The 18,838-nt window shown below is 32.4% G+C and overlaps 2 protein-coding genes across 2 annotated transcripts; one reads left to right on the top strand and one right to left on the bottom strand.

The window, feature by feature from the left end:
- Positions 1-194: 194 nt before the first annotated feature.
- On the top strand, positions 195-1,619 carry LOTGIDRAFT_180405 (hypothetical protein; the record flags this gene model as incomplete). The annotated part of the gene is made up of 1 exon (XM_009050637.1): positions 195-1,619. The coding sequence occupies one exon, from the start codon at positions 195-197 to the stop codon at positions 1,617-1,619; it is 1,425 nt and encodes a 474-aa protein (XP_009048885.1).
- Positions 1,620-1,928: 309 nt separating this feature from the next.
- On the bottom strand, positions 1,929-9,170 carry LOTGIDRAFT_238545 (hypothetical protein; the record flags this gene model as incomplete). Its single annotated transcript, XM_009050636.1, has 10 exons — positions 1,929-3,149; positions 3,332-3,410; positions 3,940-4,050; positions 4,285-4,403; positions 4,668-4,917; positions 5,299-5,417; positions 5,694-5,837; positions 7,990-8,083; positions 8,707-8,893; positions 9,005-9,170. The coding sequence occupies 10 exons, from the start codon at positions 9,168-9,170 to the stop codon at positions 2,994-2,996; spliced, it is 1,425 nt and encodes a 474-aa protein (XP_009048884.1). The 3' UTR covers positions 1,929-2,993.
- Positions 9,171-18,838: the final 9,668 nt, after the last annotated feature.

Raw genomic sequence — 18,838 nt, 5'->3', positions numbered from 1 at the left:
TCTCCCATAATTTACCTCTAATAAACTATTCAAAAACTACACAAATAGGCACTGAAAATATTTACAGGTGTTTTATTTACAGCTGATGAATATATATATCAGTTATGTAATGTTTTTTACTAAATTTTTTACTAAGGCATAGGCCTACTTATTGCTTGCAATTGTTTTTTGTTGTTTCTTTTAGATATTAGATAATGCCTACAGCTGTAGTTTTAGGGGGTGGAGTTTCAGGACTTGCAACAGCATTTTATCTTCAGAAATATGGAGCTTCAAAGTTCAGCAAGATTATTCTTTTGGAGGCTACAGATAGATTTGGTGGTTGGATAAAATCTAAACGTCACCCTGATGGTGCAATTTTTGAATGTGGCCCAAGAAGTTTGAGACCTGTTGGAAGCCAAGGCAAAAATACATTGAAACTTTTAAGTGAATTACAGTTAGAAAAAGATATTCTTCCCCTTTGTCGTACAGATCCAGCTGCCAAAAATCGTTATCTTTTTGTGAATAAGCAACTGCATGCTCTGCCGAACAGTTTACAAGGTTTAGTTAAACGACAACCATTTATGTCCCATGCATTTATCTGGACACTGTTAACTGAAAATTGGAAGACAAAATCTCCTTTAGAGGATGAATCCATTCATAGTTATTTCTCTCGACGTCTTAATCAAGAGATGGCTGATGTATTAATTGATTCAATTTGTAGAGGAATATATGCTGGCGATTGTCGTAAATTAAGTATAAAATCCTGTTTTCCAGATCTGTTTAATGCTGAAAAACAATATGGATCTCTAACACGTTTTGTCCTCTTGAAACCTAAAGCGACTACCCAGGTTGATGATGCCTTAATTAAGAAATGTTTGGAAGAAAAATGGACATCCTATTCATTTAAAAATGGCATGCAGCAACTGACTGATGCACTAACAGAAACCTGTAATGCAAATAAAGTAGATTTGAGAAGTAATTCATCTGTAAAATCAATCACTTTTTTAGATAATGGTAAAATCAATATTAAATGTGACAATGATGAAATCAAAGCAGATGCAGTATTTTCTGCCATTTTTTCAAAAGATTTAGGCAAACTATTGCAAATAGACACATTGAAAAATAATCTGAATTCCATCCCAGCTGTAAGTTGTGCTGTGATCAATTTGGAATATGAAGGCAAGCTTCTACCCGTTGAGGGATTTGGACATTTGTCTCCATCATCTGAGAATGGACCAGTTCTTGGAATGATTTACGATTCATGTTCCTTTCCACAACACGACAGGACAGATGTGACACCATCTACAAGGCTAACAGTGATGCTTGGAGGGGCCTGGTCAGATAGTATTCAAAATATTGGACAGTGGATATCGCAAACAGATTTAATGTCTATGGTAACTGAAGCAGTTAATCAGCAATTGCAAATTGCATGTCACCCAATTAGAAGTCAAATATCATTATTGAATGATTGTATTCCACAGTATCATGTTGGTCACTCAAATATTATATCAAACTTAAATACTTACATATCAAAAAGACAACTTCCTTTATATTTAATAGGGTCATCTTATCAAGGTGTTAGTGTAAATGACTGCATTTTGAATGCCAAGCTGGCTGTAGAAAATTTTTTATTAAATTGAACCTTTTTTCGCAGGATAACAGATTTGTATCATTTGTTGCAAGCTTTTAATAGAATACGTACATACACTTGGTTTGTCATATAACATAAGAGTTTTTAATAAATGAATTTGTAGATGTGTTATTTCATTTGAAGCTTTGAAATCTATAGTATTTTGTCCAATGCTTATACTCAATTTGTACTAATCTATTTATGAATCTACTGATAGTGACTGCAATTCACATTGTGATACTCAGTAAATTGATCAGTGCATACCACTTCATACTGTTCCTCCAATTCTTCTTTCAAGACATGAATCAACAACTACCATAAACATAAATAATTAAATGTGAATTTATTTGAAATGACTGTAGTCTTAACAATATGACAATGGATGATTTGAAGAATATATACCATGACGAAAAAAAAAGAAGAAAAACACAAAATGACATGCTTATGTTCTCTTTCCCTACAGGCTCAAAAAGTCACACATTTCACTTATAATTTAGTATCCACACTTCAAGCTGTCAATGAGAGATAGAGCCCCCAGACAAAATACACCGAAAACATTGAAATATCCGTCCTCCTACTGCTTTAGAATACACTAACATACTTGCTTTCCCTCAACCCACCCTCAAGTAAAAATAAATATTCATACCATATACAAATACACGTACTTAGATATTCAACTTTGATATTTTATAAAGCTTGAAATGTTTTGACAAACACAATTTTACAAATGGTTTGTTTGGACATTCGCATTAATAATATTCAAGTCTGTCCACAATGAGAGTTAGTAGGTAGGTTCTTATTACAATTGTCAAATTTGCAGAATTGACAGAACATTCAATATCTGACAGTTTGTGACAACTGTATAAACATTCACTCAAAATACTAAATAAGAGAAATTCACAATATTAGATTCAAATTCAGACCAGATATCCAAGTCTATTCTATACAGATGACTAAGGAATCTGATGTTATATAGAAATAAAATATTCAACAAGCAAACATATGATTGGTGTGATGATTTTAAAGGTCCACATATATATGGTCTCTCATCCAAACTATCATGTCATGTGATGGAAATAAACCTTGTCTATCATATATAAACACACAAAATGTTTTAAATATGGAAAATGTTTCAGATCCTTGCGTACTTGTAATCAAATTAAATTAATTTCATCATCATGAGAACCATGATTTGAAAACTGTCTTGATATTTCTATTCCAAATATTAAATATATTTGGTAGTTATACATCACACATTGCCATTTACATAAATAAATACATCACAATAATCACAATATAATGTCATTGTGAAAATAAGGCGGCAATAGTTGACAAGTTAATATAGAGCGCTCTATTCTGTTTAAATAAACACATCATCTTCGAGTCATTGGGTGACGTAAGTATAGGTACGAGATGGTGAACGTGTACCTTCTGGAATAGGTACATTTAGGAAATCCCATATGAGAATTGTATCGTCATGGGAACTACTTACTATCTGGAATTCATCAAATTGGAGACGGAAAACCCGACCTGAATGTTCCTGAAAAATACAAAAGTTATCTCACAGTATAATGTCAGAACACAAGAACTTGCCAATATGATAAATCTTTTTTAATGTCAGGAGCTGTTTACAAATAAATGTGATTGATCTGCAATCCTGCAGGTTAGTTTGTTTGCATTTGATAAGTCAATAGAATTGGCAACAGAAATTATCATATTTACCACTAATGTTCGGAGACAGAGGGTACCAGCTGGAGAACGAGGATCTAAGGCTGCCTGTAAGTCCCATACCTTTATTTTGCTACAATGTAAACATTTATTTAATTGCCAGACCAGAAAACAACACCTACTAGTATAAATGTACCTTTTTGAGCTATTTTCAACAACAGAATGATTAGAATCTTACACATGTAGGAATGTATCCTTATATCAAACACAACATAAGACTAGCATATGAAATTTCCTTGCAAGCCCCAAACATTCAAAAGTCAAAATTGAAACACAATGACATTTCTTTATACTGCACTTTCCTACATTTGAGACTGTAATGTTGGACTTCACTATTAAGTTAAAGCACATTATGAGGCTTTGTATGATTTTACATCACCACTATTCTATAATCACATCCAATGAAAATACAAAGTAACTGTGTTGTAATATTGACATTTTAGTATGAACAGTTTATCTGATTTGTGTACTAAAAATATAAGCAAGACATTTTGGAATAATATGACAAATGCCAGTTCCTCAAATTGGAAAGTCAATTCTTACCAATCTCTAAGGGATGTAGATGATCATTAGTGTAATTGATCAAGAGAACATTTTCTTACCCATCATAAGCACCACTAACAATCCTTTTATTGTCAAATCTAATACATCTAACTAACTCTTCATGGCCTTCTAAAACTCTTAAACAAGCACCATATTCGATATCCCATAACCTAAAATGAATATTAATTGATATCAGGAATCATTCTTAATAAAGTAACCATAATACTTATTTATGGTTATTTATTCTCATCATCTGATTAAGATGCAGTTTGAGATTTTGTTCTTAAGTCTTGAAGAAATTGCTCTCTGAGGAACATATCACAATCACAGCATCACAAATCACAATCACAGAAAGAATGGATAGACAACCCAAAAACTATATTATATATAAGCCAATTATTTACCTGATAGTATTATCAGAACTACCACTAACAACTAATCTATCATGATACTGTAAACAAGCAATACCCCTTTTATGGCCATTTAATGTTCGCACAAATTCACATGTAGATGTATTCCAAACCTATAAAAAAAAAAATTGAATAAAAATAGTATCAATAAAAAAAAGGCATGTAGAATGTTTGATTTGGCCATTGACAAAGATGCCCAAAAATATAAATAAGGTTTCAATAAGGAAAGGTGTCCAGGTGTCATGTCCTGAATTGGCAAGGACATTATTTAAGTCTGTAAATGACCTTCAACTTTGAAGGCAACAGGAACATGAACATAAAAATACATTCAGCTATATCAAGAATTATATAAAAGATAATGAGAGAAAGTTGTCTACCTTTATAGTTCTGTCACCAGAAGCTGATACAATATATCTGTTATCAAAATCTACAACATTAACAGCAGCACGATGACCCACTAAAACCCTGCGTAAATTAATCTCTGTTGGTGACTGCATATCCCATACAGCAATAGATCTATCTTTAGAACAAGTGACCATAATGCCATCACAGAATCGTAAATGTAAGACTGCTTCACAATGGTGTATTAATGTGTTTAACATTTCTCCTGTCTTTACACCCCATACTCTGAAAATGTAAAATTTACTTTGGTCACATTTTTTTTTATCATATTTATAAATTTTAACCTAGACTTTGATATCGCAATCATCATCTACTATTAAATGCATTTTAACTTAATTTAAAAATCAATGTACTAAATGGGGCTTCATTTTTTTAACCTTCAAACCTAGATTAATGAAAATCGGCTTAAAATTAAATACCAAGTTTGATAAAAATCAGAAAAAATTCAAATCACTCTAGAGCATTTATAAGGAAATGTGAATAAACAGAATGACGAACTACAATTATACATATCAGATATGTAAGTGACCATTTAATTCATTTCCCGAACTTTGGGGAAGCATAGGCAGGGAAGCTTTATTTCTCTGACAATATATATTGTATTACCGGACAGTAGAATCACTGGAACCTGATATAATTATTTTCTCGTCATATTGTAAACATAATACAGATCCTGTATGACCAGTTAGCACTTTTACACATTCTAATTGAGATCTGTCCCATAACTATAATAATACAACATAATCATTAACATTTTAAACAATGAATATGATAACAATAAATAAAGTATCAATACATTACTTAAGTCATTATACTATTATTATCTGGTGGAAAAGAGAGAAATTGAATTTCTATATTTTAGGAACTATGATATACTCTCTTCAGGTTACATTTTTACATATATATTTCATTGAGCAAGTTTTGTTGAATACACAAATTTGATTGATGTTAATGCATTTTTTTTGTATTTCAGTTCAATGAACGGTTTAGAAAATACTTACCCAAACTTTGATAGTGTTATCACGTAAACCACTGATAATTTTTTCATCATCATATTGTAAACAATAAACTCCTTTACTGGTTTCACTACGACAATGTATTCTCTGTAATGTATGTCTACCAGTCCTCCAATTATCTTCAATTCTCTGTAAATAAAAAATATACGATTCAATTTTCAACTGTTGAAAAAACAGTTATTAAAACAAGACCCAACTTTTATTTTTTCTTAACCGCTCCAGTTAAGGTCTAACTACTTTCTTCTGGTTTCTCCTTATGAATAACTTTTGCCCTGTCAGACCTGAAAAACTCACAATGTTCAGTTTCAATTCACTTGATATCGACAGGTCTATTGAGATCTTTTATTCATGTCACAATTTTAACAAGTTTAATTGACTGACAGTGTTATCTAACATGAATGTTATATAGTGAGGTAGTTAAACTCCAACTTGAATGGTAAAGTAAAATAAAAAGCTTACAAAAAACAGAATGAAATTTTGGTAAATTTGTAAAGTAGAGTAGATATACCACAAATACATGACAATATAATGTAATGGGCACACTTTTTCAATATAATTATCGCACCAGAACTTAAGCCCTGCCTATGTAAGTCACGTGACGTATACGCTTGACGACGAGTAGAGGTTAGATAATGTCACAACAACGCGTCTTTAACGTTTAAGCGAGAGCTGTTCAATAATAAAATTTATTCATCCTGGTTTGTCTTTAGTCCGCTTTGCCTTCTATGCGGTATTTCAAGCGAAGGCAAGGTTGATTCGACTAGCAAATGAAATGAACGGAATATCACATTCTACTTTTTGTACAATGTGGGCAAAGAAGACTAGATTCGCCTGATATATTCTATCAGAAGCCGCATATTTCACTGAAAAATCAAAGCAGTCAAATATTTCAGTGAAGGTTATTTCCATTCCATCAAACGTTTTCGATAGACCTATTTCGGTGATAGAGTATTTGAAATCAGCTCCAAATGCCATAAAAGTAGGCTAATGTGAAAAAACGAGCACCCCCAATAACATTGATATTTCTATCGAACCAGTTGACATATCATTATTATTTAGGCTAGGCCTAGACACGTTAAGCTTTAAAGGCACGGTGATTAGTACACCTTCAATTAATCACATGTATTCTCTTTTTTTCATATCTTATCAGGTGAATAAAAGCGGATGTGCCAAAATGAATAGGCCTATACATGTGCCTAATAATAGTTTTAAAAAAAGTGTTTCTAAACTAATATGAGTAATTGAAGATGTGCCTAATTACCGTCTGTCTAAATGACCGAGTGCCTAGATAAAGCATGCCTGATGTACTGTATCTATTTAACTACAGGGTATAAGTATAGGCCCAGGACCCTATTTGTTCCAAAATGGACAGTGAATCAGCGGAGGCTATGAAACGATTTATTTTCATATTTTTCTTAGTTCAAGCGGATGCAGGTCCCATATTGATGGTCTTCTGCTTGCTCTTCAATCTAGTTGTTTTAAGGGGTTCACTAGACCTACCCAATGAACTGTCATGTACAAGCCTGTTACAGAGATCTTTAATCCATCAGAGACAATTTTCTAAGCTGGCAGTTTTGGGTTTAGGAAATAGCAGAAAAGTCATGCCGTGCATATCTGCTCTTAGCATATTCCATAAGTGCATCTTTTCACCATAGTCAGACAACTTGTATAACCTTTTGTTAAAACAACTTGATTTATCTGCAATCCGTATTGCATATATGAACAAGTCTTCACAACTGTGGAATTATACAAAATTGAGCTTTGAAATAACAAGAATGACGCCAGGGTATTCCCAGAAAGGTTTTTCCCCCGACAAGTCATTGGTTAGAATAGGTCTTTACGCATGGTTAATTATGTACATATGCAGTACACATTCGCAAACACGCATAGAGATGTATAAGCCTGCCCAAAAGGTGTCTAGACCTGGATGACCAAAAATTGAAATTTTCAGACTCAACCAAAATGAGTCTATGTTCAGTCGTAGACTTACCTGATGTCATGACTATACATCAGAATCCTTCTATAATCCAATAAATCAATAAAACTAAGTAATAATTCATTAAAATAAGTAATTTTTATCATTTAATAATTATTTATCGTGGATATATCGTGTTATATAGATATTCTATTCTTTAGTCATGGCACCTGAAGCTTTAAATTTTAGGTATATTCTATGTCTAAGAGGTAGTTAGTATTTCTTTAAACATGATCATTGACATACAAATGACATCATATATATCATTATGTTGTATAGACAAGCCTATATCATAGTTGTACTTACATCAATATCCTCGATAATAGAAGGATATAATCCTCTATAAAACTTATGATCTTTGGCAGGTTCTCCAGGCTTTGGTTTAAATAATGTATTGCCCCTACAAATATAGAAAGTTCATGAGAAACAATGTAGGTGGAAATACAGAAATTATAAAGTCTAAAAATAAATCTTTCAAGATAACATGATAAGTTACTGCTCAAGTAAATGAGAGATATCTCTGGCGTCCAAATGAATTTAGTTTAATATAAAAGATAGCATGCCAGACAAGGTAATATACACCCACTGGCAGCTTAGATTTTAAACCAAAATATTTGGCAGTACAGTAACAATCCCCAGTATGTAATATTTAACCTTCTGTCATACACTTCTTTTTGACTTATTGGGATGATACTGAACAATATTACCATATTTTGTCAAAATTTTGCAAGAATCGAATAATTGGGCCTTCTTGAACATGTTTTCAAAATCAAAGGCAATAACTCATACTAAATATATTTCAATTTATCTGATGTACATATTGGTTATCTTTGGGTGATTATCAACACTCCTACCAAGATACGCCAAAATCTGTCAATAATTGTGACTATTTCAGTGTTAACATATCCCTCCCACATTATATGTGTGCATGGACTTCTCAAGTTCTTATAAAGCTGAATAGTTAAAGTTAATCATAATCATGAGAGATTTTTGTTAGTTATATAAGATTACACTTCTACTTACCATCCACGTCTTTCAGCTAAACCTTTCCATAAAGAGTCTGTTCGCACTTTTCTTTCTATTAATTTTTTCCATAAATTGCCTTCAGAAACTACTCTATACCACTCTTTACAAACTAATTCAGCTGAGCAGAGTGATACTGAATCTAAATAGGCTAGAATGTTTTCAGCAATATGATCCAAGCCCTTTGCTGAAAGAGAAAATACAGAAATTCTTTACCAATAGAGAATTGCTATCATAGTATGTATTCAATATTCTTGCATTTAAACATCCCTTTACTAAATTGATTATCAACACCTACCTGGAAGTGCAGAGATAAAATCCCTCTGTAACATAGGACGCAAATAAGCATTTATTCTACCATGTTGATAGTGACACATATGAGACAAGAGATGTTCTACAAATTCAGTTTGTTCATTTTCAGTCCAATGTTCAAAATATTTCATGCACATATCTCTCTGTTGCATGTATTCTTCAGATGGTTCTTCAATTTTTCTTCCAATTAAACTTGTCACTTCCACAATACTACTTTGCTGAAAGAATATTAAAGATAGCTTGCCAGGCAAGGTAACATACGCCCACTACCAGCTGTCAGACATGATAACAAAATCTTTTGTGGCTTAATAATGAATTTCCAAATAATCATCTATAAGTCAAGGAAAAAAACTGAAACAGTTCATCAAGTTATCATCAAATTCAAACATGAACAATGTCTAATCGCTGTACACACAAGGGCAATAACCCTGAAACTGTTCATCATCCGAATATTACCAATTTCTAACTTGATCAAGATCTCATTAAACATATCTAGTTTCATCAAATTTAGCCAAATTTGACATGTTTTTACTAAGTCAAGGGCAATAACTCTGAAACCTGTAATCCAATTATTATGAATTTCAAACTTGACAGAGATCTGATCAATATATAAATGCATACTAAGTTTCATCTAGATCGGATAAAAACTGCAGTCTGTATCATGCCTACAAGCCAAATTTAACGCGTTTTTACAAAGTCAAGGGCAATAACTCTGAAACTGTTCATCCGATTATTACCAATTACGAACTTGACTGAGATCTCATAAATACATACATGCATACCAAGTTTCATGAGGATCAGATAAAAACTGTAGTCTCTATCGTGTCTACAAGGCAAATTTGACGCGATTTTACTAAGTCAAGGGCAATAACTCGGAAAAAGTTCTTCCGATTATAACCAATTTGAACTTGTCCGAGATCTCATCAATATATACATGCATACTAAGTTTCATCAAGATCGGATAAAAACTGTACCCTCTATCGTGCCTACAAGAAATGTGAACAGACAGACCGACGGACAGGGGCGACGGCAATATACGTCCACATTTCCATGTGGGCGTATAAAAATAACTCTAATGATTATTAGAAAAATTCTAAATTACCATACTTAATATAATGAAAGATATATCTCAAATATAATTCAAGATAGCTTGCCAGGCAAGGTAACATACGCCCACTGGCAGCTGTCAGAAATGATAAAACTGTCTTTAGTGACTACTCACTACAGTATGAATTTTCTCATATTAAAGAAATGTTAATAGTTTGAATTCAATTATATATATATATATATTTACTGCCATTTATTTCCACAAATTTTTTAAAAATCAATATCAATAATCCAATTACATCAAATTATCGCATCAATATACATAATCACACCATGTTTCATTAAAAATCAATTGAAAACTAGTCTTTATTAGTCACAAACAAATTTTGAAGCGTTTTTCCTATATCAAGGGCAATAACTAAAAAACTGTTCATCGAAAGATTGTCAACTTCAAACTAGACCAAGATCTCATCAATATAAACGATCACACCAAATTTCATTAAGATCACTTGAAAACTGTAGTCTCTATTGTGTTCATAAGAAATGTATCGATGGACCAATGGACCAATGGCATTATACGTCCACATTTCCATCATAAAAATGATCTTTAAAATATCACAAGTATGTAAATATTCTAATCATTCTGGTATAAAAATAGCTTGCCAGGCAAGATAAAAACGCCCACACAGGAGCAGTGATGCATTTTAAGAATTCAATAAATATCAGCATGAAACTATGCTTTAAGGGATGATAAAGAGGTTTTCGAGGTATCAAGGACATTGATAGCATCAATTTGCGACATTCCAATTTTCAACCTAGACGTCTTTTGTTTCCTGCAATTCCACTAAAACTAAGTGTTTGATTATGTTACAAATTGCAAAATATGCTTTATCAATATTTTAAGGCCACTGGCAGTGTTGATTTTGAATAAAAATATTTGGCAGTACTGGTACAATAACAATCACCAATATGAAATATTCAACCTTTAGTCATAAACACTGCTTTCGAAATTTTTTTGGCGATATTACCAACTATTACCAAGATTTGTCCAAATCTGGCAAGAAACAAGTTAACAAGCTAAAAACTGAAAGCGTTTTAAAGAATTTTGATTTTCAATAGGGTTCATCTATATCCATATCATAGGGTGATAATAAACAATTTCAACATATTTCTGTGCCTTCCACAGTGTTGACGAGGTAAAACTAGAATGTGTTTTCAAAAACGAGGACAATTACTCATACTAAATATTTTCATTCAGTCTGAGGCCACATTTATAAGAATGTCTCGTTTCCCCTCCCAGGGTCTACTCTTTCTAAAACAGACCAGGGAGGCACATACTTTTTTTTACCAATTTGATACCATGGATGGCCTAACTGAAGTTAAGTTTACTACAGATAGCTTGCCAAGGAAATATAAGTAATATACGCCCACTGGCAGCTTTGATTCTAAACAAAAATATTTGGCAGTATAAAGTAACAATCACCAGTATGAAATATTCAAATTTCTGTCATACACTTCTTTTGGACTTTTTGGGGTGATACTGAATAAGGCACAATTATTCGATTCTTGAGCCTTATGAACTGTTTACGATCTTAGAATTAAATGCATTTTCAAGAACATAAGCAATAACTCATAAAAATTTATTTTGATTACCCTGATGCACATGATGAGGGTTCATCCTTGGGTGATCAAAATCTGTTAAGAATTATGCCTTCCAGAATGTTTAGGAGCGCCAAATAAGGAGCCTATCATCCGATTTTTAATGATTTCAAGCTTTACTGGGATCTCATACCAAGATTCATCAAGATCGTATAAAAAATGTAGTCTCTACAAGCCAAATTAAATGCATTGAATTAATTCAAGGGCAATAACTCCAAAACCGTTCACCCGATGGTTACCCATTTCAACTTGACTGAGATCTTGTCCATAGAGATCAGTTAAAATCTGCACCCTGTTTCATGAATACAAGTCAAATTTGTAGGGTTTTTACTAAATCAAGGGCAATTGTTCATCCAATTATTACTAACTTCAAACTTGACCAAAATCTCATCAATATATACATGTATACATTTTCATCAAGATGGGATCAATATTGTAGCCTTTATCGTGCATACAAGCCAAATTTAACGCATTTTAACTACGTCAAGGGCATAACTCTGAAACTGTTCATCCGATTATCACCAATTCCGAACTTGACCGAGATCTCTTCAATATATACATGCATTCCAAGTTTCATCAAGATCAGATAAAAACTGTAGCCTTTATTGTGCATACAAGCCAAATTTAACGCGTTTTAACTAAGTCAAGGGCAATAACTCTGAAATAATTCCTCCGATTAATACCAATTTCAAACTTGACCGAGATCCCATCAATATATACATGCATACTAAGGTTCATCAAGATCGGATAAAAATTGCTGCCTTAATCATGTATACAAGCCAAATTTAATGTGTTTTTACTAAGTCAAGGGCAATAACTCTGAAACAGTTCATCCGATTATTACCAATTTCGAACTTGATAGAGTTCTCATCAATATATATGCATACCAAGTTTCATCAAGATCAGAGAAAAATTGCAGCCTCTATCGAGCTTACAACAAATGTGGACAGACGGACGGACAGGGGCGACGGCAATATACGTCCACATTTCCATGTGGGCGTATAAAAAGTGTAGCCGTTATTGTGTCTATATGAAATTTTGAAACATTTTTAATAAGAAAAGGGCAATAACACCAAAAACGTTCATCTGAATGTAAGTCTAAGTCGAACTTAGTCGAAACCTTATCAATAAGCTTAAATACATACTAGGAGTAAGTTTCATTGGGATCAGATAAAAACTGTAGTCTCTATTTTCAAATGTTGTGTCGTATATGGGTCACGTTGAGGGATTCATAAAGAAAATCTAAACAAACCAATTATAATTATTTTGTAGAATATCTAAGGAAACTTCTAAGACATAAAAAAAAAATTTGCTGTTGAATCCTTGTATGCACGAATTTAGGTTACATGACTGTATAATTACAGTCAAGTAACCTAATTTCGTGGAAACCTTTTATTCGTGGATTTCCGGAAATGTTTAATAATTTACATGAGCGACCTTTTGATAAACATGGGTTTTCTGTACAATATCAGCTTGTAGAATGAATCCAGTAGTTTCAAGCAAGGTAAAATGTATTAATGTATACTTTGACAAATACAAAATGGCGGATTTCAGTTATTACCAAACGTCACCATTATTTATCTGCCGAATTTCCTTATAATCCCTTGCTGTAGTCGGAATTCCAATTCCAATTCGTCTGCTAGAATGTAGTCCAACGAATGAAGTCACGTGATCAACTAGCGGATTCTGTGTCAGCAGAAAATTTCTATGAAACACAAAGTGGACCATATTCTTATGTTGTTTCAGTGACTTTTAGCAATAAATCACGCTACGTATCTTATTTTGTCAGTCACTATTTTTTTTTAAAATCGTTGTTCTTTGAAGGAATTTTCACTAGTTATAATGAATTGATATTAAAGATAAATACTAAGAGAAGTTAATTATACCACTTGGTATCCATACAACGTGTTTTTCTCGACTTATTTATAGATCAAACATTGTACACGAAAATAGGTGACGCATTCTGCCGCCGTTGCCAAGTTGGTTGCTCATGAAATATGGGTCAAAGTGAAGGATTCATAAAGAAAATCAAAATAAACCAATTTTAATTATTTTGTAGAATATCTGAGGAAACATCTAAGACATAAAAAAAAAATTTCGTTTTTTTTAACTTTGACGAAATTCGTTGTTGAATCCTTATATCCACGAAAAATAGGTTACACCACTGTACAATTCAAACTGATGTACCATCTTTATGCATGATAGTCAGAAAAAATTATCTCACTATGAAATCAGACGGTAAACAGTAAAGTAAAAATATTATATTTGATATAGGGCCTAATGGCATTTGGCATAACATATTTTGTCATATTCATTATTTGGATTTGGTCTCTCTAGATGTAACCAGTATAATCAAAAGTGTGTAAGCCTGTATGGGGAAAGTTCTCAGTGTTTCTTTTCGTTATACAATTGAAACAGGCTAAATATGAGCAAAATCCCCTCTCTTAAAGAAAATTAACAGAATTCAGATCTAAAAATCTTCAATAAATCATGGCGACGGATTGATGAACGGAAAAAAATTATTTATGTGACCGGAATTTATGTCGGTAAACGTATTCATACCCTCTTTTCGTCCATCTTTTCAGTTCCCTTCTCATCAAGGGGTGTTGAAGTTTCCATTTTTGTCTCCATTGAGGACATAACACAATATTTAACCGAAATTTAAAGACAAAATACACAGATACGTCTTAACACCCTCGTCGGGCTCTTCCCTTTTTTGGGAAATAAAATCTATGACGTCACTAATGGATCTCGGATGTTCGATAAGTACCGATTGTATGAAAACAAGGAAATTTCAATCAATTTCGATATCACTTATATCATTTACTGTATTTAATGTTAATTTAATAACTGATTTCAATTAGAAATTTTAAAAAGTATTTCTTGTTATAATTTTTTCGACTTCCGGATTGGAAGTCAACATGGCTGACTTTTGTGATTTTAATTTATTTGCCGATGACAAAATTAACATTACTCGCCTTCTGAAATCTGCATCTAATTGTAACAACATTAATTGTTTTCTTTTTAATTGTATAATACATATGATGCATTTTCTAAAGATTGACATCATATGTCTTCAAACACATGCTTTCTTAAAAACTGTATGAAATAATAGGTTGTGGTCTTCGTAGTCAAGAATACCCATTAGGCCTATTGGGCCTATTGGTAAATGCTCATTAAACCACAAATCTTGAGGATATTTTATAATTGAAATATTTGGTTATTTATGAGTTATCCTCTACCAGTGCTGTCAAGTAACCTAATTTCGTATAAACCTATTCTTCGTGCATCTCCATCTCTTGTTGTCTGCTAGAATGTATTCCAATGAACTAAGTCACATGTCATGATAAACTAGCGTATTCCATGTCAGCAGAAAAATTCTGTGGAACATAATGTGGGCCATATTCTTATGTTGTTTCATTGACTTTTAGCACTAAATCACGCTTACGTTTTACTTATCTTATTTTGTCAGTCACTATTTTGTACAAAATCTGAGGAAACTTCCAAGACATTAAAGCGTTTTTTTTTTCATTTTGACGAAATTCGATGTGGAATTCTTGATCGGTACTTGATCAAACTGAATTTGTTTTAAACAAGCTAATTAAAAACACAGAGTTAATTAATATATAGGCTACATTATTTCTCTACAATTACGCTTTTATTTTGATTATTCAGTGGTTTTCTAACAGCTGATAGTATTGTTTCAAAATTAACAGTTGGATTTTTCTATTTAAAATCTTACTTTCAGATACTTTAACCCTTGTGCTAGCACTTCGTTTGAATAACATTGGATAGAACCTGGGGTATTTGGGAACCCCTATTTTTTAATGGGAATTTTCAACAAAAGAACATGAAATATATTCTCAGGTGTGGCAAATAATATTTTATAAAGACTCCTTGTTAACCAAATTTTGGTATAAACTTTTCACAAATTAGAGCAAACGAAATTTTCGACCTACAAAAAAAACGGAATGTCCCTTAAAACAAGCTCGAATTTGAGAAATTTTTATGTGCACTTTTGGAGTTATTGCCAAACGCATCAAAATCAGCACGTTATCATGATAGAAGCTATAGTTTTTATTTTATTAGGCTGGCACTTGGATGTAGAATGATTAAGTCAAGGTCAATTTTGATGATTTTTCTATAATCACCTTTTAGTTAATGCCTTAAAACTAGCAAAATCAGTTTGTTAACATGATTGAAGCACAAATTTAGCATACTTAGGGTACGTGGATTTTATGGTTTTTAACTTTGATGATGTTTTGACAAATTCTTTTTGAGTCATTTCTCCTTGATGTAGTAAAAATGCCATCATATCACGAATACCGGTTTTGCCATGGTCTTCTTAACCCGTATTAAAATAAGCCCACTACACTTCGTTTTGGGGGCTTGGAAATGAGACTGGTGTCATTTAAATCAGACCAATCAGATTGGTCTGAAGTCTGAAGAGATAAGAACACATTTTTTCCAAGTACATGTAAATATTCCAAAGTAGGGTTTGATTTTATATCGGCTTCAATTCTTTAACGTAAATCGTACTCAATTCTGTACCGTAGCCTACATATTCATCAAAATATGTAATGGCGAGCTGCTTTTGTTTTGTTTACATTCGCAAACAAAGCGTCTTAACGAGTGATTTGTTTGACTTGCTGAAATTTTCTACCAGTAGGGCCAATTTTGATTGGACAATATTTATCTCTGATTACGTAATTTATCTTACTTGTGTTACCACAGCCCTGAGGAAGTATGATGAATGGGGGTGTGATTTGGACACGATGTAAAAATGCATACTCTTTGATTCTGTCAAATCAGCCCAATACAACTTAAAGTTATCTCATTTAAAATATTATGTTGATAAAAAACTATTGGTGTTCATTTTGTCAAAAATTGTCAAATCTACTTTGTTAGGATGATAATAGCTCAAGTTTACATTCAATATCGATGAAACTGGTTATAATTGTATGAATTACTGAGATATTGATATGAAAAGTCAAAATGTTAAGCCTCATGGACCCTTACAAACATTATATTTTTATACACCTACATTATAATGTGGTCGCACATTGTCGTCGCCCCTGTCCGTCCGTCCATCTGTCCACAATTGGCTTGTGAACGCAATAGAGACAACAGTTTATATCTGATTTGAATGAAATTTTGTGTGATCATTTATATTAACAAGATCTTGGACAAGTTCGAAATTGAGGATCTTTCGATGAATGGTTTTTTAGTTATTGCCCTTGAATTATGAAAAACGCATCAAAATTTGTTTGTGAACACAATAAAGACTACAGTTTTCATCCAATTTAAATGAAATTTGGTGTTAACATTTATAATGATGAGATCTTGGACAAATTCGAATTTGGCTATCTTTCAATGAACGGTTTTTGAGTTATTGCCCTTGACTTATGAAAAACGCATCAAAGTTTGTTTGTGAACACAATAAAGACTACAGTTTTCATCCAATTTAATGAAAGTTTGTATTAATATTTATAATGATGAGATCTTGGACTAGTTCGAAATTGGCTATCTTTCAATGAAAGGTTTTCGATTTATTGCCCTTGACCTGGGAAAAACACGTAAAAATTTGTTTGTGAACACAATAGAGACCACAATTATCATCCGTGACAGTTTATGTCAGAATTTTATTAAATAATGTGTGTTTGTTTAAATCAATAATATCTTGCACAAATAAGATTTTTGGTATGATTTGACACAGATAGGTGACTGCCATTGATATACTGAAAATGTATCAGGAAAGTGGGAATATCTTGTTAGGCAACCACTTGTCTAAACTGCTGCCAAGAGTATATGTCAATAATATGTGATTTACATGAAAAAAAAATTCATTGTTGGTTTTAGAAATTGGCAGTGAGCATCAATTTGCAATGAATGTTTGGAAATATCAATTTGCAATGAATATTTGGAAATATTCATTGCAAATTGATGCTCACTGCCAATTTCATAAAAAAAAACTTTTGACAGATGGATAATATATATTTCAGTAGGATATGATGTCGTTGCTGTAAATTATGAAATGGTTGATCTGCTGGATGCAGGGAAAAAAATGAAGTTTTTGGTAAGGCTCAGAATGATGATAATAATATATATCTTTATCGATACACTTTATCTGATTAAAAAGCAATAATGTTATTTTATATATCGTAGGATACATTAATCAATAGGATACAATTAGTTTTAGTAGACACTTGCAAACAATATGTAAAAGGTATTGACCATTTTACCAAATGTTAAATTTTGTTCTGTCTACTGTCGTTTTCGACTAATATGCAGTATGTATTTAATATGTATTCACCAGATTATCTTCTTTCTTGTTAAACTAAATACATGTTGAAATGAAAGTAGGCCCATGTGACTTAAATCTTTTTGTCCTTTGTAGAATATTAAATCTCCTGAAGAGATCAAACCAGACTTATCAACACTACAGACATTACAGGTTTTGTATTTTCAATGATCAATTGCTTTCAATAACAAAGCTCATTATTAATGCATATGTTAAACCTTTTTGTATGCCCATATGAAATGGGGGGCGAATATAGCCGTCACCCATGTTCTTCCGCCCGTCCGTCCGTCCACAATTGCTCGTAAACACTCTACAAGGCACAATTATTGACTGATTTTGACTAAACTTGGTAGGGTTGTTTGTAACCACCCAAGGATGAACCCTATTGAAAATCAGAAAAGTCGAAAAATATTATTATATTGTTATTGCCGCGTTCAATTTTAGCTTGTAAACACTCTTAAAGGTTCAATCCTTGACAGATTTTGACAAAACTTGGTGTGAATGTTTATCACCCAAGGATGAACCCTATTGAAAATCAAATAAATTGAAAACTATTTAGTATGAGTTATTTCCCTTATTCTTGAAAATGCATTCAATTTTTTGCTCGTAAACACTCCAGAAGGCACAATTTTTGACAGATTTAGATGAAACTTGGAATGAGTGTTAGTAAATTTGGCTTGTAGGCACGATTAAGGCTGCAATTTTTATCTGAACTTGATGAAACTTAATATGCTTGTATATCAAGTCAAGTTCGAAATTGGTAATAATCGGAAGAATGGTTGCAGAGTTATTGCCCTTGACTTATTAAAAACG

This window comes from Lottia gigantea (genome assembly GCF_000327385.1).
Source record: "Lottia gigantea unplaced genomic scaffold LOTGIsca_150, whole genome shotgun sequence".
NCBI lineage: Eukaryota > Metazoa > Mollusca > Gastropoda > Lottiidae > Lottia > Lottia gigantea.
Note: the sequence above shows the minus strand (reverse complement) of the source record. Positions and strands in the feature narration are given on the sequence as shown.